Consider the following 25,324-nt stretch of genomic DNA (forward strand, 5'->3'; position numbering starts at 1 on the left):
AGAATGTCTTCATATTTGGCACTTGCCTGAACCCTCTCGTCGACGCCACCGTAAAATTCAAATCGACACTGCACTCTCGACGGCGACAACACTGGAATGATGTTGACATTTGGCACTGTGGGGAACAGCTGAGCAGTGTCAAAACGGCCGGATTTGTTTACACGCGAATCAAATATTTGTTTGCAATTTTCTGTGCAAAGAAAAAAAAGAATTGTTTGAATTATGTTTTTAAATCGTAATTGAATGTTAAAAATTATACAAATTAGTTTATTTACAAAACACTTTGCCATCCCAATACGAGTAGGCCGATTATTTACGAAAGAAATGAGCAAAAATCAGGACAACCGGCTGGAAACATTTCGCCGCATCTGTGATGAAATTGGCGAAGAGCGTAGTTACAACAACAAAGCACAATTGCTGAAAGAGTTTTTAAATAAAGGTTCAGATCGGAAAAGTTTTAAAGGGGATACGCTACTATGGATACAAATGCTAATACCTGGCGCTAGTCACCGTGTGTACAATTTACAAAACAAACAAATGCTGAAGTTGTTTTCGCGTATATTTGCTTGTGAGCTGCAGGAGATGCAACGTGAACTGGAACAAGGCTAGTATAAATACTTAGTCATCTAAAATTAATGTTACTGAATAATGAAATAAAATATTTTCAGATGGTGATGTTTCCGAAACGTTGCGCAAGTATTTTGAATCATCAAAGAAACTGAAACCGCAAACGGAAAGCACCCTTTATCTTCAAGACGTTGATGAGTTTCTTATAAAACTGGAACAGCGTACAAAAGAGGACGAGCAAACCGATCTGCTGCGGCAATTATGCAAGCAAGCAACTGCTTTGGACTTAAGAATGGTGTGGGAAAAATATTTAGTTTTAATTTAATTTCGAAAAATGCAATATTTTTTTAATAATACAAATATTAAATGAATACAACAATATAGATTGTACGCCTCATCAAGCAAGATTTGCGTATAAACGCCGGCGCGCGCCACATTCTTGATGCATTTGGGCCACTTGCTTACCCTGCCTATCAATCGTCTCGAGATTTGTCTGCAGTCGTCAAACAATTCGCCGGTACGGGGAAGCAAAAAGTAGCGTCACCTATTAAAGCAGCAAAAGTAAATTGTTTTTAAACGTAATTAGCAGTTTTTATATCATCTAGTTTGCATTTTTAAGGTAACTAAACAAATTGGGTGCGTACAAGTAATGACGCCCATCTCTCCTATGCTAGCTAATGCCTGCAAATCCGTTGAAGAAGCTTTTAAAAAATGTCCAAACGGCTTATATACTGAAATAAAGTACGACGGGGAACGCGTACAAATACACAAACGTGGGAGCGAGTTCAAGTAATTTATGAGTTCAATAAAAAAAATAACAATTTTTAAATTCTTTGCTCTTCTAGGTTCTTCAGCCGAAATTTGAAGCCAGTGATGGACCATAAAATCAAAAGATTTCATGAACTCATACCAAAGGTAAGCCAAACTTCCATATTTATGTAATTGCCTTGTTACAAATATAATATGACGTCGTCCACCAAAGGCTTTTCCAGGAGGTGGCGACATGATTTTGGATTCAGAAATCATTTTAGTCGATACCATAAGTGGTAGTTTACTGCCATTCGGCACTTTAGGAGCGCATAAAAAGAAAGAATTTTCACATGCAGAGGTGTGCATTTTCACCTTTGACTGTCTGCTCTATAAAGGAGAGGATTTGACCAACGTGTATGTAAAATGAGTTACAAAGTACAAACAAACTTACCAATACAATTGTTTTTCTTCAGACCTTTCCACAAACGCAGAAAAATATTAGAGGAAAATATAAATCCCATAAAATCTTGTGTTGAGCTTTCAGAAAGTCAATTTTTAAAAACGAAGAATGAGCTATCGCTTATGACCGCCAAGGTATGATTTAGATATTTCCTGCATTTTAAATATACGAGTATTCTATTAATTGTAAATATGTTCATTTTATAGGTGCTAAAAGCAAATCTCGAAGGTGTGGTGTTGAAGAATCCGAATGGCACCTACCAACCCGGCAAACGTGGTTGGCTGAAAGTAAAGAAGGACTACCTTTTCGGCGGCAAAATGGCCGACACTGCAGACTTGGTTGTGCTGGGCGCTTGGTTTGGTTCAGGCAAAAAAGGCGGTATTTTGAGTATATTCCTCATGGGCTGCTATGACAGTAGAGATATGCTCTGGAAGACTGTTACCAAAGTCCACTCCGGCCTGGATGATGCCGAAAATGAGCGAGTGCATGGGGAGCTTATGAATTTAATGGAGCGCGCTGATCCAAACCAAGTGCCCACCTGGCTGTTATGCAAAAAGGCTCTAGTGCCAGATTATTTAGCAAAGGTGCCGAATAAAATGCCTGTTTGGGAGATAACGGGTGCCGAGTTCACCAAATCGGAGGCACACACTGCGGCAGGGATTTCAATACGATTTCCGCGCATAACGAGGCTGCGCGTAGACAAATCTGCCGATCATGCCAACGATTTGGAATATCTGCAGAAACTTTATGAGGCTTCAAAGAATGATGTGAATGTGGATTTGTTGCTCTCAAATTGTGAGGATAAGAATGGGGTGGTAAATGTAAAAATCGAGGAAATTGATTCCAAAATTAATCTCACGCCAAAGAAAAAGCCCAAAGTTGCCAATGAGGACGATGACCTACCGGGAAGTAGCGTTAAGTTGAAGAGAAAAGCTGACGAGGTGGACAAAGAATTGAGTGATAATAAGAAGAGGAAAACGCAGAGCCCAAAAGTGAAGCAGGAAAATGTTGTAACCAAAGTGAAGATTGAAGGAAAGCTTAGTAAACAGGCGAAATTGGATTTCAGTGCGCTCGGCAAGAAAGAAGATAAATTTCGGGATTTCGTTAAGAATATCGACGTAAAGACAGAATCTCAAACGCAACAATTCGGTGGCGATGTGAAAAAGGAAAGTGACATATTTAAGAATTTAGTGGCACACTTTGGCAACGAAGCAGGCGATGAGCAGTTGAAGTGTGCTTTTGTGTCGAACGGTGGCTTAGTGACCAAAAACTCAAACAATGCAAATATTGTGCTCCACGCAGCGACACTACTCTCCACTGATGACTTCAGCACACTTAGGTGAGAACTATTCTCCACTTTGAATTTCATAATAATTGTAATTGTATTTGTGCAAACATTCGCAGAGATCAATACAAACCGACGGCGCGGCACTTAAGCATCGATTGGCTGCGTGATTCACTCAAGCAGGGCAAGTGTATGGAGTATCCCATATACGCTGTTGTGCTCCAATAGCAACAACAAGTACCTTAAGCAAAAAGTTGAATGAAATTTATACAATTGTTATTGTTGAATTTAACAACTTTGTAATTTCACAAATAATTATCCATGTTGCAAAGCTTGAAGCGGTTGGGTCTTATCACACCGGCGGCAGATGGGCGCCCTTAGTTTATATTTTTGGTAAAAAGCTTCTGAAAAAGCTCTGATAACTGTATATTTTTGTATTGGTAAATACATATGCATGTATTCTCCCTCCCACTTGAGAATGCGCACAGCATTTATGGTAAAAACGCTGCTCAGTAGCATAGTTTCAATTAGTTGCGCGGTAGACGTCAATCAAAACAAGTGTGTTCAAATAACTGTACAAAATGTTGTGGGAAGCATTATTCCTCGGCTCGATTTTGCTGTATTTATTTTATCGTTGGGCCACAGCAAATTTCGACTTTTTCGAAAAGCGTGGTATACCGTACGACAAACCGTTTCCGGTGTTTGGCAGTTTAACCCAAATTACCCTACGTCGGAGCTCTATTTTTTATACTATCATAGATCTCTATAATAAACACAATGGCAGGTGAGTTAAAGTAAAGCCACGGTAGACGCTATTGTTGTTGTTGTAGCGGCGGAAAACATTTCTAAATTAATAGCGTGGAATGATGCCGAGTTGACACTCCTGGCCCGGATGGAAATCCGGGTCCGTTTCGTTTACTTAGACCGGACTGTCGTGGTAACGGCAATGTGAAATGTCAACTTCGAATGCCTTGATGCTATAATACCCTTCTTAGCTGCATTTATAGCGCGGCGCGGGATGCTGGATTATGGATGCTTCTCCGCTCATGGATTTGGGCTTTTGAGGAGTTTCACAGAAAACCTGAACGGCGTTAAAATGATAAAAGGATCAAAAGAGTTTACTGTAGTCAGCTGAAACACTTTACGGCAAAAATAATCATGATTGGATACTGCAAGATGACAATAACCCAAAAAATAGGAAACAAAAAATCATATTTTCACATTAGATTAGCTATCACAGTCACTAGACGCCAATACAATAGAGTATGTTTGGGCCTTAATGATAGCCAAATACCAAGAAAACATTAAGTGTCAAGAAAATATTTCAGTATTCGGCTAATTCGACAGACCTGCCGTAGAATTTGCGTAAAACTTAGTTGCAATTTGCCATCAAAGGTGTCAGGCTGTTATAGACAACGCGGACGATCGAAACAAATATTGAGTAGACGTCAGCTAGCATGACAAAACAATGTATTTTCTATAATTACAACATTTTTTACCAATTAACACACTTTGGAAAACAAAGCATTACTTTTTAAACGCACTATAATTAAGTAAGATTAATATCAATTCAATTAGAATAGCAATCAAGCAAGATTATAGGAGAACAAAGTGCGATATTAAGTAGTGAATGAGCTTCAGATATTCACACAGCTTTCCTTGCCCCTTTCGTTTCTATATACAAAGCTTCGGGCACGAAATGCAATTACTTTTTGTTTGAAAGCTTTTTCATACTCTGCAGCACACAATGTTAGGCTGGTTATGGTTAGTGTATAGCAATGATTAACTGCACTTTATGTGGAGATAAATAGCTTTTATGCTCTTATCAGTACAACATGTTGTTGTTGTTGTAGCAGCAGAAAACATTTCTAATAATGCTGACACTACTGGGATAGGTAAAAAGTAGGGTCCACCCCTGATACGTTGAATCGACTGTTATGGGGGCGCAAACTTTGGCATTACCATGCATATCAGAAATATGTATAATAAGAGGCACAATAAACAGTTACTTTTGTAAGTATAGCATTGTTATAGACGATTGGGCGGAATGACTTGACGATATCTAAAGAAATCTGTTTAACCTATTAGTTCGAGATCTCGTTAGCGACTTCAACTAGACGACGTTTTTGAAAAGATTCGGGTCTTCTGTCTAGCATTGACATAAACCAAAATATATTGAGTCGATGCATAGAACATTTTTAGGTCCCGTACTACGTCTCTGGTGTCAGCACGACGATTCGACGACGATCAAGCACTGCTTCATCAATAATAGGGGTAAACTGGTATGAGGCATGAAGCAATTTTTCGATTACTTCACGATATTCATTTAATACTTTGTGTCACTCAAATACTTGTGTTCGTGATAAAATGGACTCCCCAAAAACTACTTCTGTACCATTTTCAGCGATTGCCTAACACAAAGTTTCGAGCAAAGGCGTTGTTTAATTTTTTTATGGTGAAAATCGTCAGACCATCTTTTCGCGTCGTAAACTGGCGCCGATGATATTGATAGTCTCAACAACAGTTCTACAGACTGGATAAGGAAGCGAAGCAAATGGGTCTGATAGTGAACAAGGGCAAGACGAAATATCGTTTGTCATCATACAAACAATCGTCTCACTCGTGACTTGACTCGTGATAATTTCTTCTGTTTTGGAATCAGTATTAAAAGCAACAACAATGTCAGCCTCGAAATCCTACGCAGAATAACACTTGCCAATAGGTGCTACTTCGTACTGAGTGGGTAAATGAGAAGTAAAGCCTTCTTTCGACGAATAAAAACCAAACTCTACAAGTCACTCATAATTTCCGTCCTGCTATATCGTGCAGAGGCATGGACGATGATAACATCTGATGAGTCGACGTTGCGAGTTTTCGAGAGAAAAGTTCTGCGGAAGATTTATGTTCCTTTGCGCATTGACAACAGCGAATACTGCAGTCTACACTTCTGAGAGTATTCGACTCAGTAACCGCCTTAGGAAGCAGAGGAAGAGGAAGACCTTCACTCCGTTGGAAAGACTAGATGGAGAGGACCTGACTACACTTGGAATCTACAAACGGCATCAAAAAGCGAAAAGGAAGAACGACTGGCATGCTGTTGTAAACTCGGCTCGGCTCGGCTCGGCTCGGCTCGGCTCGTTTGTTGGTTGCCATTATATTGGTAGGCAAGTGCGAAATCTTCAGAAGGTCGCTTGTTGGTTTCTCGTTTTAAACCAGGCTGCGGGAATTACTCGATATCAGTACGATTAATGTTGTCTGGCGTGAAACCTTTTTTGGGGGAAATTTAATGGTTTTTGTAAAGTAGAGAGAATAACTTACGCTTTATCTAAGCACCAAGCGAAGCCATTATCCACTCTAGAAGACTTTTTCACAACGTCTACTGATATTATATGAGTTACTGTAAGTAGCGTTAATCCTTATGACCTTACTATACGATCCTTGAATTTTAGGTGGCTGAGAAGTTTTTTTGTCATCATACGAGGTTTGACAATTAAGTAATGATACTGATTTTATTGCCGCGCTTGTGGTAAACCTGTGACCTTCAAATTCACTTTCTCTTTTTCCGGCATCACTCCCCTCTCCATTGATATGTGTACCATCGCTCTAGCTTGTTTAGTTCACCTTCTGCATCAAGTTGAGTAGACGTGTGTTTGTAGTGCTCGTAACGAAAATGGAAAAACGAAATCAAGAGCAACGCGTCGCTATAAAATTTTGCGCCAGATTGGGCGAAACAGCTTCGGAAACGTACGCTAAAATTGTAAGAGTGTATGGTGATAGTGCTCTTAGTCGTGCCCAAAGCTCAATGGTTGTCTCTGCGCGCCCCCCGCCCGGAAAAAGCTCGCATGAGCAAGTCGAAGGTGAAAACGATGATTATTGCCTTTTCTGATAGCCGTTGAATCGTCCACAAAGAATTCGTTGCACCGAGGAAAACTGTGAATCAAGTCTACTATTGCCAAGTTCTCGAAAGATTGCCAAAATGAGTCAACAGGATGCGCCAAGACATCGCTCGTAACTGGATCCTTCATCACGACAACGCGCTGTGCCACACCGCCCTCAGCGTGTCCCAGTATTTGGCCTCTAAAGGGATCGCCGTGTTGCAACAGCCGCCTTATTCGCCCGACATGTCACCCTCTGACTTTTTTTGTTTCCTAAAACGAAATCGGTGGTCAAAGGAACCCATTTTGAGTCGATTACGGAGATCCAGGCGGCCGTGACGAGAATACTCGCGGACATCCCAGTCGAAGCGTTCCAGAAATGTTACGAAGCATGGAAAACGCGCTGGAATCGCTGTATAGCTGCCCAAGGGGACTACTTTGAAGTGGACGGCGAAGTTGTTGTATAATTTTCAAATATACGGTTTTTATGGAATCAGTCTCATTACTGAATTGTCATACCTCGTAAACGTCGCACAGTTCATCATCTATAGTATTATATTCCAAAGTCGGTTCATTTTCTCTTCTCTTAAACATATCTCTTAATCCAGTAAGAAAGGCCTCTAATAGCTATTTTTTTGTTATTCCAGCGTTTATGGCATATTTTTCCAGACGACACCCATATATCTTATACGAGATCCGGAAATTTTACGAAAAATTACGGTCAAAGACTTTGATCATTTCGTAAACCATCGCGACTTTTTCGGTGACAGTCCACATGATCTATTCAGTAACTCCTTGATCCAATTGAAGGATGACAAGTGGAAAGACATGCGTAGCACCCTGAGTCCTGCTTTTACCGGCAGCCGACTTCGTCAAATGTTCGAACTGATTAATCAGGTGGCCGCGGATAGTGCAAAATATCTGCAGCAATTGCAAGCGGAAGCACATGGCGAGGGTGTCGAGTTGGAGTTAAAGGACTATGCGACGCGTTTCGCCACCGACGTCATTGCGTCAACGGCGTTTGGACTGCAAGTAAACTCTTTCGAAAATAAAGAGAATCAATTTTATATGTTGGGCAAAAAGGCGACCACATTCGATTGGAAATTTAATTTAAGGTTTACACTTTTCCTGCATTTCAATAGTCTACTGAAGGTAAGTACAAATTACTTAAAACTCAAGACTGCAACTCTTCCCCGACTTGTGTTATTATATGCTTTATTACTCTCTTCCAGTTGCTGAAAGTGGAGCTTTTTGATTCAAGCATAACGAGCTACTTCCGTTACCTCGTGCTCGATGCTTTGAAATACCGCAAGGAGCACAATATCCGTCGCGCCGACATGATTAACTTGCTTATGGAGGCTCGTGGTCTCTTTCCCTCCGACTCGCCAAAGTCACACAGTCGCGATTGGACTGACACAGAAATGATAGCGCAGTGCTTCATCTTCTTTTTCGCCGGCTTTGAAACGGTCTCGACTTCGATTTGCTTCGCGACGCAAGAGCTAATGGAGAATCCGGAGGTGCAGGAGAAAGTGTATCAGGAAATTGCGGAAGTCAATGAACGCCTTGAGGGGAAACAGGTGACCTATGAGGCCTTGCAGGGCATGAAATACTTAGATATGGTCATAAATGAAACATTACGGAAGTGGCCGGGCGCCGTTAATCTGGATCGGAAGTGTACGAAAGATTTTGTATTCGAAGCAGACGGTAAACGCATTGAAATAAAGAAGGGTCAGACTATTCTGATTCCCGTGGTGGGTCTACAACACGATCCTCAATACTTTCCGAATCCAGAAAAGTTTGATCCCGAACGTTTTAGCAGTGAGAATAAAGACAAAATCCAGCCGTTTACTTATATGCCCTTCGGAGAAGGCCCCAGAAATTGCATTGGTACGTTATTGCCTTTCTAATTTCAATATATGTACGTATAATCTGTTGTTATTATTGTTACATCTCCTTTTATTTCAGGTTCTCGTTTCGCGCTTTTGGAAGCAAAGGCAATATTGTATTATTTGGTGCGAGACTTTCACATTGTCCCAGGCAAGAAGTCAACGATACCTATTGTGTTGGGTAACTACGGTTTTCAGGTGGCGCCAAAGAACGGTTACTGGGTAAAGCTAACTAGTCGGAGCAAAAAATAAATGTGATAAGAAATTGAATTAAATTTGGAAAATATAATGCTGGGGACTTTATAAAACTCTGTTAATAATTGATTTGAAATTAATTTATTAAGGCTTTCAATAAATTGATGTTTTTGACTTGATTTAAGAGAAACTTTCTCTCTTCCGTTGTATACAAGTGATCTCTAAGTAAATCGCTTCAATAATTTCACAAGGTTTCCATAGTCCAAATAGATTTTCTGATAGTGTACTTCGGAAAATATAAGCGGATCAGAAATTTGCTGGGTTGGTGTGGCTTTTCCAGCTGTTTATGGTGTGCTTCTCGATTTCATCAGATTAATTAAGTACAGTTTTGAGTTCTAGACGGGTAAAGGATTCAATAATTATGATTTATTTTCAAGTTAGAAATGCTCTCGGAGATTTAAAAATGTCTGCTTAAAGATGACTGAATTTGAAAATTAGTTTTTACTTCAGAATTTTATATTCACTGGAGTTTAAACTCAAGATCCAGAAAGAATCTTAATGTTATTTAAAAAGAAGTCTGACGGTATGATAAGACACGATCTTAGTGATCAATCGACCGGCCCAAAACGTGAAATTATCTGCTCACAGTGAGTGTTCTTTCAATAAATCCATTGATTGATGCGATGTGTGGGAAGAGGCGTCGTCTTGTTGAAACCAAATGTCGCGAGATCACAAACTTCAATATCAGGCAAAAAATAGTCGGTTATAATGGCGCGATAACGGTCACCATTGACGGTTGCGTTCTCATCTCATTTTCGAAGAAATATGCACCGATGATTCCACCGACTCAAAAATCACACCAATTGTTGTTTTTTCTGGATGAAATGACAGTATGTGAATCTCTTCAGGATGCTCTTCGTCCAAAATGCGGATTAGGGTTACTTAATAAGGAAAAATCTTTACTGAAGATCTTTGTCTTGATTTGGAGGGGTCAGTGTGAATGCCAGCTTTATGGTAGTGATCTGATCTGAATAATTTGTTCGCAGATTGCCGCGTTGGACGAATAATATTTGAGTTCACGAGCTTCGCAGAAATATTCGTGTTACAGTGTTTTCAAAATACTTTTACAGTTTTTGCTTGTACATGTATGTATGTAGTATGGATGTTTGTAGAAGGCGTTAACAAACAAAAGACTTAAGAAACGAACTTCTATTAAACAAATAAACAGAAATACTTAATGTCTTCTTGTAAACGATGAATGAATGAAAGTGTTTCGTTATGTTATATAATAATATATTTAATAATATGATATGATATGATAATTGTTGATAAAATTAAATAAAATTTTGTTGAATACGAGTCTTATTTGGTCGCCACTTCAGTGGCTTTTGAGCTATGCTTCTGATAACCTAAATCAATTAGTAAATTGAGAAGCACCCTAATGAATGTTCAGAGTAGAGTAGACCCCTTTGCAGATTCAGTTATAAAGATGTTCTAGTAAATGTAAAATCAATTCCTTTAATTTCTAGAAAAACCGTTTAAACTAGTCGGACAAAGGTCTAGAAATTCAAATTTCAGCAAACTAATGCATATTAATATTAGCATTTGAGTCAATAGTAGCTATTATCGGTTGCATATGCAACATTTTATATTCATCTGAGATTGAATAGCAAACAGTCTTCTCTCTCTCTTATACTTGACGAGCTTTCACAAGGCTACAATTGTGCTTACAAAAAATTGTTCAGTGGTAGGATTTCGCATCGCCATAATTGGCATGGGGAGCGTTTATATGACTCCAAGAAAATATTATTATACTACTCTGAGTAAAAAATAGCAAGAATTTGTTCATTATTTTAAAATTCTTTATTTATTTTTCAAAATCTATTTCGTCCCCTTCAAAGTAAACCCCCATTTTTTCCAACCCTCGAAACAGTTTTTAAAGTCAATTTCCGGAATTGCCTTCAATGCTCGTAGCGATTCACGACTAATACCTTCAATAGACTCAAAACGGTTTCCCCGGAGCGGTTACTTGAGTTTTATGGATAACCAGAAGTCACACGGAGCCAAATCAGGCGAATATGGTGCTTGCGGCTCGATATTAGTTAAAAATTTGGCGAAAAGCTCATGAAGAATCAATGCAGAATGCGACGGTGCATTATCGTGGTTCAAAAACCAAGAGTTGTTGGCCCTTAATTCTGGCCTCTTTTTACGAATAGCTTCGCGCAAACGACGCATAACAGTCAAATAGTATTCCCTACTGACAGTTTAGCCAGTTGGAAGGAATTCGAAGAGCACCACACCTCGATAATCGAAGAAAACTGTAAATTTTTTGTCTTCGATTCACCCTTGCCACAATATTCGGTCGATTGATCGACTGTTTCCGGTTCGTAGGCATAGATCTAAGATTCATCGCCAGTAACAATACCTTTCAAGACATCCTGACATTCGGAAAGACGTTTCACAGACGTTATTTTTCGAAAAATAATGGAGGGATTTTGGAACCAATCGTTCTTTCACTTTTCTTGGACCCAAAAAATCTTTTAAAATGGGTTTCACTGATCCTTCCGATAATCCAAGGATGTCAGTAAGATCTCTGACTGGTTATCGTCGATACTCACGCACATATTTCTTTATTTTATTGACGTATTGATCCCCACTTGGTGTTGATGTCCGGGACGTGGTTCGTCGTCAACGTGTGCTCAACCCACTCTGAACAATTTGTACCAATCGAAAACACTTATCGCGACAAACAATTATCACCAAAGGACTTTTCCAACATTCTGAACTATTCTGGACTAGAAATTTGATTTCGCAGACAAAATTTAACGAAATTTTTTTGATGAATATTTTCACTCATCGTAAAAATCGCCGAATGCACTCTATGTACTTCAAAAAGATAAGCATATACTAAAGACTAGTGATTTGGCATGAATGTCACTGATAGTCATAAAAACCTAGAAATATTTCGACGAAGGAGTTTTCGAAATTTAAATTAAGAAGTCTTACTATTTTTTGTCCACTATAGTATACTTCAAACGAATTTTAATTCTTCTATTCTATATTTGTTCTAAACTGAGTTTGTAGCAACTGCTTCTTCAAATCACCACTCTCAAAGGCTTGTCGATTCGACCACAGCTTACAGTGAATAACTCATGGATTTTGTTGAAACTATTTCTCCAATGTCTTAAAAAGCAAACGGTATTTCGTACGGACAGAATCAGTCAATGAGTTTTTACTTTGGAAACTTGTTTTATGGAAGCAAAACTACAGTTTCATCGCAGTAATTCCTCATTAGAGAGAAATAGCCATGCTATTTTTTAAATTGTTAATAAAGAACAAAAGATAGGTAATTAGTTCCATAAATTAGAGACTTTATTGCGGTTAGATATTGTTGCAGTACAAGAACAAGTTTTCTTTTTAAGAATTAAATGTGAGTACTTTGCATAAAATAACAACAACTACTTTAATTGGATTAGTAAAAGTTCTCTTAAACATGCAGTATGAATATGTTACTCATACATATGCATATTTATAATTATATACTATATAAACATATTATTTTTATTATTATTATATAAATATATAACATATATATATTTATATGTGTATGTACCATATAATTTGTATTAGACATTAACGGTCTTCACAAGCAATCAAAGTTATAAAACTGTGTATCAAAAACAAGAATTTCACACACACATTGACATATATGCAATTGTATAACGGCAGATATCTTTGTGAAATCTCCCAACTTTGGTAAAACTGAAATCTAATTTGACGATAATTAAGAAAATAATTGCAACAGATGCAGTGGCGTAGCTACAACTTCGGGCGCCCGGGGCCAAAGATGTTCTGCCGCCCCTCTTTATCCAGGTTAAGGCACGAAAGTAGCTACTAAAAATCTTGAATTTTCACGAATTCGATTAACCTCAAAAACATTATGAAAAATCACTTTGAGTTACATTATTAGCAAAATTCACTTAGAAAAACACTCAAAGATCTGACAAAAATGACAATAATTTATTGTGATAAAACCTGTATATGTATATGTACCTGTATATGACGCCGTATGATCGAAATTCTGGATAAGCTATCAATGGATATATTCACCCGTTTCACAAATTTGGAAAAGCTTAATCACCGTTTTGGTTTTCTTTGTGATTTTGAACAAATTATAGAACCAACCAGGGACTCATACAATGACAAACTCGTCGAAATTAATGAAAAATGCCAGCAACTTGCCGAATCCTATCCAGATGACTTGGATAACGAAGATTTATACAGTGACATCCAAGACGTCCTACTTCTATTAAAGAGAGCGAAGAGAAGCGAAGAACAAATTAGATTTTCGGCAAAAAAGTTGTATTATATATTTCTTCAATGGGACTGGAAGCCTACAAGACGTTAGCGGCAGCTTTAAGAATACTACTCACTATACCTGAATCAGTTGCATCTTCGAAAGATCTTTTAGCAAACTTAAATTGATCAAATTATACTTGAGATCGACCATGAGTCAGAGTAGACTGTCCAATCTTGCGATTCTCTCAATAGAATGTGAAACTGCTTCAACTTTAAATTACAATGAAATGAAATGTGATTTTGCACCGATCAAAGCTAGAAAAGTGCATCTTTAAGTTCTATCACTATTTTTAAGAAAGATATAAGACAAATTCAAAGACTGAAGAGTATTCGAGTAAAAATTAATATTTTTCATTGTTATTCAGATTATTACATTGTGAATGTACAACTCTTTATCTTTTATAATACATTTTGTAAAAAAATTTGTTGAAGTATTTTTCTGAATATTAAAAAATAGCGAAGATCGTTTTGTCGCCCCAAGACGTTGCGCCCGGGGCGACGGCCCCCTTCGCCAACGCCAGAGGTCACTGATGAAGACAGTGCTGAGAGACCTGCAACTTCGACAAACATCGACAATGTGATTGGAGAAATCGCCAAGTTTTACGTGGAAGTTCTCAAGAGACTCAAACGAAGGGTCAATAAGCCGCCTACAGCCCAGATGTGGCCCCCGGGACTTCTTTTTGTTTCCTTTCCTGGAAAGGCCGATGAAAGGGAATCCAAGCAGTATGCACCTCGGCTCTCAAGGCCTTTCCGGAGAATGCCTGCCGTGACGCCTTCAGTGCTTGGAAATCGCGTTGGCAGTTCTGCAATGACGCAGAAGGAGTCGATTTTTAAAGTTTTGAATGATCTGTAACGATTGGTTAAATAAATTTTTTAAATCGACTAAGTCCTATTACTTTCCGGACGAACCCTGTAATACTCGTTGATCTAAAATTGTTTTTATTGAGGACATTCATAATGTTGCACCGGAAAGGTTTGCAGACAAACTGAGTGAAATTACCAAAACTATTTTTAAAGTTTTGAAGCTACTTTACGACTATATACAATTTATAAGTTATTCCAAAGAGGCGTATTTTAGTCTGGAGGCATGAATTTCAGGTAATTTTTGAAGTGTCAGCAACATAAATCTCCGAAAATAATTTTAGTTTTGAAATATGCTCTGGACATATTCTGCATAGTTAATCTTTGAAAATATAAAAAAAATCGATTTTTTTATTTCGAAAATATCTCTCTTTAAGACTGCAAGTCATAAAAATAAAACATTTGAACTTATGATGATATAGAGAGTTGCCACTATATTCCAAAACTCTTAAAAGCTTTACAATAAAAAAAAATGTATGTGTGCAGTAGAAGTAGAATGCTTAGAATTTATTTGTTATATTTGATCAAACTAACATGCTTTTTATTTTTATATTTTTATATTATTTTATATCGCTCCAGCGGCCTAAAACATTTCTGAAGTAATGGATAATGAAGAAGGTTGCCGAGTTGACTGTCCTTGGCCGGCTAAATATCCGGGTTCGTTCCGATTACTTAGACCCGACTGTCATGTGAACGGTTTAATGTAAGGATACTTCTCTGATAGTTGTGATTCTTCTAAAGCGGCAAATCGAACATACAACCCCCGTAATTCAGATTGATTGGCAACTAAGCTACTACTCAATTAAGGTATTTAATATTTTTTGTTATCAAGTTCAAGAACAACTTTTTGTTGCTTGCGACATGTACATTTTTTAGAAGAGAGCCAAGCTCCACCATTACAAGTTGAGCATTGGGAAATCTAATATTGTATGTTTATTATGTATTAGAGTCGCTCATTGGCAACCGCGATATTTGAAGTGCGTTAATTTTTCGCTTCAGGGTATTTTGGCAATTTATTTAAATATATAAACACTTGTATCTCCATATTTGTGTGAGAATAAAATGCTGGCGCCTCTTATTTCCACAATTGTTTTTGCCGCTAATATTTGCTATTAGCCACAAATAAATACAATATAATAAGATATGTATTTATGCACAAACAGGCACGAATTATAATTTGCGCGGGACCCCCTCAATCGATACATATTTATGACCATAGAGTATAAGCAGTAACTATCACAAAAGTAGTATGAGCCTCACAAGGAAATGCTCTATTTAAAACTGATTTAGTTCCAATGCTACTAAAAGCATCAATAGTTGGAGGTCTATATAGTTGACTGACTATATAGCCGAGCAGCTTTCAATCAACAATCAAAATTCCACAGGTGACGAATAGAAAGTGAAAAGTGCTAAATGAATTGCTAGAAGCTTACTTCACTACTCACAATGACAGTGAGGGGAGCAGTAGCTAGAATTTCATGGTCGTTTGTAGATAATCTACCGCTTCTTATACTATTTCTTTAATTATGCCAATCCATTTATTTAATATATAATTTTTTTTTGGCCCCTAGACAACTTTTACCGAATCGCAGACCAACACAAATATTTTTAACACACGAAATGTTAGACCAAAAATCAACTAACTGTTGTTGCTGCCTCGCTGGGTCTGTACGAGAGCTCACTATGTGTAGATATGTATGTCTGTTCGCAGTTGGCGAAAGTGTATGAAATAGTGGTGGGTAAACGCGAAGAAGCTGGGATTTCATTTAGAAAACAGTAAATGTCTACGGCAAAATAAGCCAAATCAGTTTTTGCTAAGTAGCAAATATTACGCGCACACATACACACATATGTATATAAGAACCACTTCTTGCTGACAGCCATTTCATATTTATTTATTTGTATTAAGTTTTTTGTTTGTGTTTTATCTTACGACGTCATTTATTTATTATTTATGGCTTCGGCTGTACGTATGTACATGTGTATGTGTGACTGTTTGTTTTCCTCAATTATTTGGTTACGCCAGCAAACATCGATCGGTAATTAAATAGCTAACTATTACAAAAAATCATGCTTGCATATAGAAGCCTATACAGTCGGTTTGTTGTTGTTGTTCTGGAATTGTTATTTAATATTAAGAGACTTACTTAATACAGATATATGAAAAAGGGGATAATTATGCAGTTATGTGACTCAATAGAATTACAAGCCGTAAAAAATTCCAGTTCAACGTCCACTTACTTCGATTATCTGTGATTAAATACAAATGAATTTAACATGCCCGTTCAATTTAAGATTGGTTAGTGTCACTTCAGAATTTATTTATTTTTGTGATTTACAGCAGATGAGATTTCTGTGCCAATTGAAAAGTCCTCAGGCTACGAAAGTAAAATACATTTGTTCGCAAGAGTGATAAGCTAATTATAGCGACCCTCCAAGTTTTCGATACGATTTGTGCTTTGCTTCAAAATAGGTTTCAGTTTCGCCGATCACTTTTACATGCGACGAAAATTTCTTCCCAGCGAGCATTCTTTTGAGATCTGAGGATAGGAAATAGTCGCTGGGGGCGAGATCTGGAGAATACGGTGGATGCGGAAGCGATTCCAAGCCTGCCATTCCTGAAGTTCTACCATTGTTTTCACTGACTTGTGACATAGTGCATTGTCTTGGTGAAAAAACACTTTATTTTTCCTTAAATGCGGCCGCTTTCAGCGATTTCGTCCTTCAAACGATCCAATAACGCTACGTAATAGCCACTGATGACTTTGTACAGAGCTTCCTCATACACAAATATTTGTCAATGATTTGATGTTTACGTTAATTTCATATCTTTAGAGTGCTTGCTATATCAAAGAAATTCATTTTAGGGTCCTCTTTTAGGCGTCCACTGCGTTCACCGTCTTCGGTGCTCATTTCATCACATCTGAACTTAGTTTAGAGAATGGAGCCATGTGTTCAAGGTTCTCTGTGCGCCATTCACATCGGATTGGCCAAAAACGATTCTTTTACACGATTTACGATTCAACCAGCCCACTACTGCCGCTTTTAGACCAAGTACCTTCTGGGTAGCCGAAAAACATCCGTTTGAAGGCGAGCTAAAGTGCGAAGGCGAAACATCCCTCTCCAGGGTGAGCGCTGGATTTGGGTTCCGCCACATAAAAAACATTCCCAATGAAAAGAAGAAAGCAGCCTCGAATGAGATTTTTCATGACGACCACTCCAAATGTATTAAAGATTTAAGGACATGCACATGGATTGTCCGGTCCCTTATTTGGGAAGATGCCACTGCCCAGCTGTTTGATGTCCTCGTAAGAGTAAAGTTTGGTTTCTAAACTGCTTTCGACGAAAAGGAGCTGCCTTTAAGCCGTTATGTCTGAATTTGGTAGCCCCGCAAAACTAAAGCGGTTGTGTAAACTGACGTTGAGCAATACCAAAAGCTCCGTCAGAATTGGGAAGGACCTCTCCGAGTCATTCGATGCCAAAAGACGTTTCAGACTAGGCGACACCGTGTCGTGGACTTTTTCAATATACTCCTGGAGAAAATAATAAAGAACGATTTATGGTTCTTTGCGCATTGGGAACGGCGAATACCGCAGTCGATGAAACGATGAGCTGTATGAGATATACAACAACATTGACATAATTCAGCGAATTAGGAGATAGCGGCTGCGCTGGCGAGGTCATGTTATCCGATTGGATGAAAGCACTCCAGCTTTGAGAGTACTCGACGCAATACACGCCGATGGAAGCAAAGGAAGAGGAAAGACCAGATGGATAAGCACCTAGGTACAGTTGGAATCTTCACTTAAGCTTCCTTAACTTTGCAAAACATATACATATGTATGTATTTTCACATGAACTCTTTCGTAATTAGTCAATGCATATGAAAATAGAGTGCAAGTTTGAAGTCTAAGCTTTCCAACTGTTACGACCTGCGACGATATTTATGTAAACACAAATCCACAAAATGCATAAGTAAAATAAATAATAAGTAATTAAATACCATCCGTAAGCCTTTTACTTTTTACAAGATTTGCCAAACTGGTTGGTCACTTGTGAGACAGAATTGTGACGCCATTGACCGCAACGTCATCACAGAGCGAGAATTTTTCCGCAACTGTCTAGTGAAGCTGTCAACAAACCGAGCTGAGCTAGCCGATCTGTCGTCAGTATTTTCACGAATACGAGTATACGAGCCGGGTAATTATAGTGTTAATGAAAGCAGTCACAGCATTAACCAGTAATGAATAATTTAAAATATTTCCATACACCCAGGTATGTACATATGTATGTATATATGTATATATGCAAGAGCAGAACTTATAATAACAGTAATAAGAATTAGTCGATCGTAATAATGATAAAGCGCTGCTCAGGTGTATTCTAGGCGCAGAGTGCCCAATATATGTGTGTATGTGGGCATGGATATATACATACATATATATTTTATCTTTTCCGGATTACGTTGCATCGTTGTGTGGGTCGTTTGTTGCTATTGTTTTTGTTGATTTATAATTTGTTGTTGTATTTGAAGCTTTGCTTTACTTAGCATAACCACTTTGCTACTAGCAATTACTGTTTTCTATTACCAACAAAGTTGAAGTAGATTTATATACTGATTTTTATATATATTGATGCTTATATATAAATATGTATGTGCGTATTTGTTGATGTTTGTATGTATCGGTGTAGGTGTACTTATCTAATATTGCTTGTAAATGCCGCTGTCAAGTATAAAAAGCGAAATTCTCAACAACTGGAAATTTATTAACGCCCCGCCGCAGCGTTGAACGGTTCGAAAACTTTAGTCTCATAACGGATTTTAGAACTCGGTAGATAGAACGCCACTTCGTGCCTGACTTTGATCGAGTGAATAGTCGAAATGACAGCGGCAATGCAAGTGACCGGGGTGAACGCGGAAAGCCTCTCCGAAGTGCAAAAGTTTTACCGAAATAAAAGTGTATTCCTCACGGGCGGTTCGGGATTTTTGGGCAAAGGTACGAAAGCGCGCTTTCTATGCAAATACATAGCTTAAGTTTGGTGGCAAGAACTGTATGAACTGTAGCGCAATTTGTGAATGTGTGCAAAAGAAGTGCTTAATTCTTGGTTAGTGAAATAACTAAATAAACAAGCGATAAAAATCGCACGAGCGTATACTGGCGATTGCAATAAAAAATTAATTTCATGCGCTGAAATACTGTTGGGGCATAGTGATGTGTTTTTAATTATATTTGCTTGTTGGGAAGCTGCTACTTTTAGTGATTGCTTAGTTTGCTTAACTATTAAAAAAGAAACTTTAAAAGTCGTTGCGTTTAAACCCGGAAATTGAGAGATGAATGTTGACATCTCTTTGAAAACTTTAAATCAAAAAATTTGTTGATAAAAATATACACAAAATATACCAAAAAAATTTTTAAAAACTGATAGTGGAAAATTTGTTTTGAGATTGCTTGCTATCTGCTTAATAGGACATCAAATGTACAGAGTTATTAGTCCTTGAAGTAAATTTTTGTGTTAAAATATGTTTTTAGTGCATAGTATTGACCCGAGTTTATTCATTTTTTTCCAATACTACATGCAAAAGACCACAGGCTAATAAAATGCTGCCAAGGTTCCTCTCAAACAATCACCAATCATATGGAGTAAAGTCATCCGGATGTTCTAGTAATAGTTATATGGCGGTTGGGTCAAGTTTTATTCCAACTTTATCCGTTTAAGGCACAATGATATATTGTTACGAACAAACACGCTCTCTCAAGATAACTCACATATTATCCGATAAATGCGACATAAAGTCATCCGGAAGTCTGAAAATCTTTATATTAGGTATATGGTGGATAAGGGGCCCGATTCAACGCATTGTAACACACAAGCATACTACTTACTATCAGAGAAGAATTTTCTCTGAATTTAATTATATGTATATCTCACACATTAACCGATATTTTCTGTCAAAAGTCAACTATATGTTGTTTTCATAGTAGGAGGAAGCATCGAAAGTGCGGAACTTTAATCCGCTAAACCTACTTACTCCCATCACATGTCTCTCCCATGGGACCACTGAACTAAGTGTTGCTTGTAGTTCAAATTTGCAAATTTTCGCATCTTGACATAGAATGTTAAAATAATGTCATGTACCTAAATTGGAAGAAACCGGTCCAGCAAGTGTTGAGAAATGGGATTTCAACTAAAAGATGGCGATGCCCTGCTTATTGTACACCGTCTCATATAAAGCTGTCTAATATCACCTCGGTGGCAAAATTTAATGTCTCTAGAGTCTTTGGTTATTGATTTATCCAATTTCGTCAATTTTCACTAAGTTTCACTACGATATTTCATTTTTTACTCAAGTTACGGCTTTCACGGACGGACGAACGGACAGGCAGACAGTCACCTTGATTTAAACTTTTCTCATCATCTTATCAATTACTTATATATGTAGTATAACCCTATATCTAACCTAAGTTAGAACGTCTACCCTTTAAAAAAATGGCGTTAAGTTTAAGTAATATAATATTCGGTAATCAATACGTCAGTCTTAAAAGAATTTTTGGCGAAAAGATGTATTTGGGTAACATTCAGACATAAACTGAAATTGATTGACTACAAATATTAATTACTTTGTGCACATCCAACGTGTATTTAAAATTAATTTTCTTATGACGTCACTTCGAATTGTGCTTTTGTTCCTCGGTTATTAATTGCTTGGCAATTAACTTTCAAGCATTAAAAAGAAAAATTGTTTCAAAACAAAACACTTGAAATGAGTAGGAATGTATTACACTATAACTTGACTGGTTCCAGAAGATAAAAACAAACCGAAACCTGTTTTTAATAACGGTTGGTTTTTATGCCCTCAACAGGGAATATCAAGTTTGTCTCGAAGTTTGTAACACCCAGAAGGAAGCGTCGGAGACCCTCTAAAGTATATACATAAATGATCAGTATGTTGAGCTGAGTCGATTTAGGCATGTCCGTCTCTCTGTCTGTCCGTCCGTCCATCCGTCCGTCTGTCTGTATATATAGGAACTAGTTCCTCAGTTTTTAAGATATCGTTCTGAATTTTGTAAACGTCATTTTCTCTTCAAGAAGCTGCTCATTTGTCGGAATTGCCGATATCGGACCGCTATAACATATAGCTGCCATACAAACTGGACGATCGGAAAAAAGTTCTTGTATAGAAAACTTTCACATTTGACAATGTATCTTCGCAAAAGTTGGCACAGGTTATTTTCTAAGATAATAATGTAATCTCCGAAGAAATTGTTCAGATCGGCTTACTATAGCATTTAGCTGCCATATAAACGGGACACATAGTTACTAAAAGATGTGCACCTGGGAAGGGTATATTACCTTCGGTGTAACCGAAGTTAACGTTTTTCTTGCTTAGTGCTCACATTACAATGTTGAAATAAACTGCAAATCACTCCGCGGATTAAGCAAATGTCCATTTAATTGAGATACACCGGTGTATTGTGGGAATTTCCTAAGAAATTGTAATTAAAAAAATATTGAATCATAAGAATTAAAAATGTATGAGAATATAATTAAGTAGCTGATTAAAGAAGGGTATTTGTCAACTTAAATATAATGGGTGATTCAAGTAGAATTAATTTTTTCAATCACTTTTTTGACAGATAACACGTGAGTCATATTATTTTTGTTCAGTATCGTTTGAGACTTACGCCTGAACACTTTTACAAATCGTTCAACTTTACTTTGTTAAAATTCACACCCTTTAACGCATGTGTTTCGCGCGCTTCGTTCAACTTATGGTCAACATAATCGGGCTATTGCGGGTAATATTCACAATAATAAAATAGATCACGTCCAGCACGCAGTGAAGAAAATATGAAAGGCGTCGCTGAAAGTGTATACGATGATCGTGGACAGTCGATTCGGCTTCGTTCGCAGGAACTCGGACTGACGTATAGAACGACTTGGTGCTTTTTACGTCGAGCTCTTAGAGTTTGTTCAAGGACAGAAGCCGCTCGACCGCCCAAGCAACATCGCTTCGCTGTCTGAGCTCTTGAAAAGTTCCGATGTTTTCGAGCTAAATTGTGTTCAGCGAGGAGGCCTATTTCTGCAGTGGTTTGTGAGCCTGTGGAATCAACGATCCATATTTCTTCGAAAATGATGCCTGTGTGAACGTAACCGTCAATGACGACCGTTATCGCGCCATGATAACCGACTATTTGACTATTCTGAAATTGAAACTCGTGATCTTAGCGAAATTTGGTTTCAACAAGACGGCGCCTCTTCCCACACATCGCATCAATCATTGGATTTATTGAGAGAACACTTCAGTGAGCAGATAATTTCAAGCTTTGTGCCGGTCAATCGACCACCAAGTTCTTGTGACATCACACCGTTAGATATAGATATGTAAAGTCTATACGGACAATCCCGCTTCGATTCATACCTTGGAGCGAAGTTTCTGTGTTTTGTCTTTTAAGTAGAGAACGTCGATATGAATCACCCTTTATATGTACATGAGGTTATCTTATATTTTCAAATTGTAATCGCCTTGTATTATTTTCACCCCTCTAGTGTTTATTGAAAAAATATTGCGGGCCTCTGACGTGAAATGTATTTACATATTGATGAGACCAAAGAAGGGACAGGCCGTGGAGGAGCGCATAGAAGCCATGTTTAAAAACCCCGTAAGTAATTACAAGATCAAAGAGTACTGATATGATTAAATACAAATAATAAAACCTCTAGTTGTTCGCCGAATTGAACAAGTTGAAACCAACGGCTAGAAACCGTTTAATACCAATACACGGCGATTGCCAGCTAAGCAGTTTGGGTATCTCACCCGCAGACCGTCAGACCCTACTCGATGAGGTGGAAATCGTAATGCATAGCGCCGCAACTGTGCGCTTCAACGAGCCGCTCTACAACGCACTGGCCATAAATGTGCGCGCCACCATGGATCTTATGCAGTTGGCGAAGAAAATGCGCAAGCTTCAAGCCTTCGTACACGTCTCGTCCGCTTTTGCAAACTGCACAGTCTTTCATGTAGATGAGGTCTACTACAAAAATGAGCTCAACATTACAGCGGAAAATATGTGCAAAGTCGCGGACTTATTGGGTCCGGAGAAAACCAACCGTATGACAAGTGAATGGTTGGGCAAGTCACCCAACACGTACACTTTCACAAAAGCGCTTGCGGAAGAGGCGGTGCTGTCGGAAGGAAAGGAATTGCCGATTTGCATCTTCCGACCCGGCATAGGTAGGTTGCTTCTTTAAAACCTATTAGAATATATAGTACTTAAGCGTAATATTAATTGGACAATGTGGTTCTTCCGTAATGTGCAGTTATACCGACCTACAGTGAACCGATTGTTGGCTGGGTGGACAATCTATACGGGCCGATGAGCATTTTGTATGGTGTAGCGCATGGCGTAGTTCGTGTTCTCTATTTACATCTGGATACGAATGCAAACTTCGCTCCCGTGGATATGTGCGCCAATTTGATGCTGGTCTCGGCGTGGAATACGGCGAAACAAGTGAACCAAACGTAAGTCTTTTTACACCAATCTGTGGTTTTGCATATTCTACCTAAATACCTCGTTGTTACTTCGGTTGGTCAAAAATAAAATTTTGAGTAATCATATAGAGGCTTAAGAGCACTCAACGAACCGCGTTGAAAAGCTCTCACTGGTTACTAGGTCAAGCCTTCGGGAAAGTTGCCCTGGCAGTAATTCAATTTTGGTTTTTTTCACGTTTCCATGAACATGGTCAGAACAAGAGATCATTGTTTTTATCATAGATAGTATTTAATATATATTTGCATGCAATTGTTTATAATGTTCCTACTTATAGCAGCTCTATGCCGCCACCCATTTACAACTTTGTGCCCGATGAGCGAAACATGCTGAAATGGCAGACTTATCGACGAACTTTGGAGGAGCACGCACCGAAAATGCCGCTTACCAAAATGATTTGGTATCCCTTTGTGATAATAGTCAACTATAAATTATTATATAATATTCTCATATTATTCTATCACATAATACCGGGCTACATCTTTGACTTCCTCTTACTCCTAATAGGGAGGAAACGTAGGTAAGCGCATATAAGCCACATTTCGCTTGAAGTTCGTGGAAATTAATATTGACTGTTGTCTCGTTGCAGAATGATAAAAACATATCAAAAGCTCCATAAGCAAATCGGCGTACTAGACTATTTTGTAGAGCACAAGTTCACCTTCACAATGGAGAACACAAGCAAGTTATGGCTCTCGCTCTCGCATGCCGACCAGAAAATCTTCAATTTCAATATACGCGAAATAAATTGGCCGGAATACTTTCATAACTCCTTAATGGGTGTGCGCTGCTTTATGGGCAAGGAACAACCCGAGACCATACCGAAAGCCAAACGGCTGATGCAGAGGTATGTATTTTACGGAGTCAATGACTGCGCTTAAAAATTTAATATTTTCTCTTTTCAGACTGCTGATTTTACATCGCACGGTCCAGGTACTGGTCTATGGCGGAGCCTGTGCTTTGATGTCGTGGGCCTTTCTTCGCATTTAATAACCAATATTTAAGTAAATTTATGGCAATGTGATAATTAAGAATGATTATAGTACTCATTGGTTTTGTTTGGATTTCTTAGACACGAGTCTCAATTTCGCAATTAAATATGTATTGTTCGAATATTCATATGTATGAGATTTTATTTCATTGCGCTATAATTAATGACTTATAAATAGTATGTAGGTACATACATACATATGTATTTAGTTATTAAGTATTTGATTGATTTGCTGGTAATTTTCTGTTTGCTCTTCTGTTTGTTTGTTTGTGTGCATGTCTAGTCGAATTTAAAAATTAGTAATAATATTTCAAAAAATATGAAATTTTATAAAAATTTAATAAAATACTATACCTTAATATATATATATACCATATATAAATGCATTAATTTTTATTGAATTTTTAATGTTATTCCATCACTCAAAGTCCATTCATAATTGTGAAAGCTTACTTTTATATGCTGCCTGCTGAGCTTTCACTCTTTTTTTGGCTTCAGATTTTGATATTGTAGTCTAATAGATGGCGCAAAGCTTGAATAAATT

The 25,324-nt window shown here is 37.9% G+C and overlaps 3 protein-coding genes across 6 annotated transcripts in view; 2 read left to right on the forward strand and 1 right to left on the reverse strand.

Annotated features, from left to right (window-relative positions):
* Positions 1-25,324, reverse strand: part of LOC120779659 (suppressor of lurcher protein 1) — a 48,955-nt gene that overhangs the window by 974 nt on the left and 22,657 nt on the right. Inside the window, exon 8 of the mRNA XM_040112017.1 lies at positions 27-190. Coding sequence (XP_039967951.1) covers positions 27-190 — 164 coding nt within the window. The remainder of the gene's footprint in view (positions 1-26; positions 191-25,324) is intronic.
* Positions 142-9,140, forward strand: LOC120779649 (probable cytochrome P450 9f2). 2 transcript variants are annotated; one of them, XM_040112001.1, is made up of 11 exons: positions 142-604; positions 669-862; positions 952-1,128; positions 1,187-1,356; positions 1,413-1,482; positions 1,550-1,731; positions 1,791-1,911; positions 1,984-3,116; positions 7,585-8,089; positions 8,170-8,824; positions 8,903-9,140. In XM_040112001.1, the coding sequence occupies exons 1-11, from the start codon at positions 244-246 to the stop codon at positions 9,073-9,075; spliced, it is 3,741 nt and encodes a 1,246-aa protein (XP_039967935.1). In that variant the 5' UTR covers positions 142-243; the 3' UTR covers positions 9,076-9,140. The 2 variants fall into 2 exon arrangements, with proteins under 2 accessions (XP_039967935.1, XP_039967943.1); XM_040112009.1 differs by lacking the exons at positions 142-604; positions 669-862; positions 952-1,128; ... (3 more) ...; positions 1,791-1,911; positions 1,984-3,116 and adding an exon at positions 3,588-3,846.
* LOC120779665 (fatty acyl-CoA reductase wat-like) lies at positions 19,008-24,910 on the forward strand. Of its 3 annotated transcripts, none has more exons than XM_040112025.1 (7): positions 19,008-19,235; positions 22,789-22,901; positions 22,963-23,473; positions 23,560-23,761; positions 24,067-24,309; positions 24,379-24,636; positions 24,695-24,910. In XM_040112025.1, exons 1-7 carry the CDS (start codon positions 19,121-19,123, stop codon positions 24,777-24,779), a joined length of 1,527 nt encoding a protein of 508 aa, XP_039967959.1. In that variant the 5' UTR covers positions 19,008-19,120; the 3' UTR covers positions 24,780-24,910. The 3 variants fall into 3 exon arrangements, with proteins under 3 accessions (XP_039967959.1, XP_039967963.1, XP_039967970.1); XM_040112029.1 differs by having other exon boundaries at positions 24,070-24,309; XM_040112036.1 differs by lacking the exon at positions 19,008-19,235 and adding an exon at positions 19,278-19,344.

This window comes from Bactrocera tryoni, chromosome 1 (assembly GCF_016617805.1).
Source record: "Bactrocera tryoni isolate S06 chromosome 1, CSIRO_BtryS06_freeze2, whole genome shotgun sequence".
Classification (NCBI taxonomy): Eukaryota; Metazoa; Arthropoda; class Insecta; order Diptera; family Tephritidae; genus Bactrocera; species Bactrocera tryoni.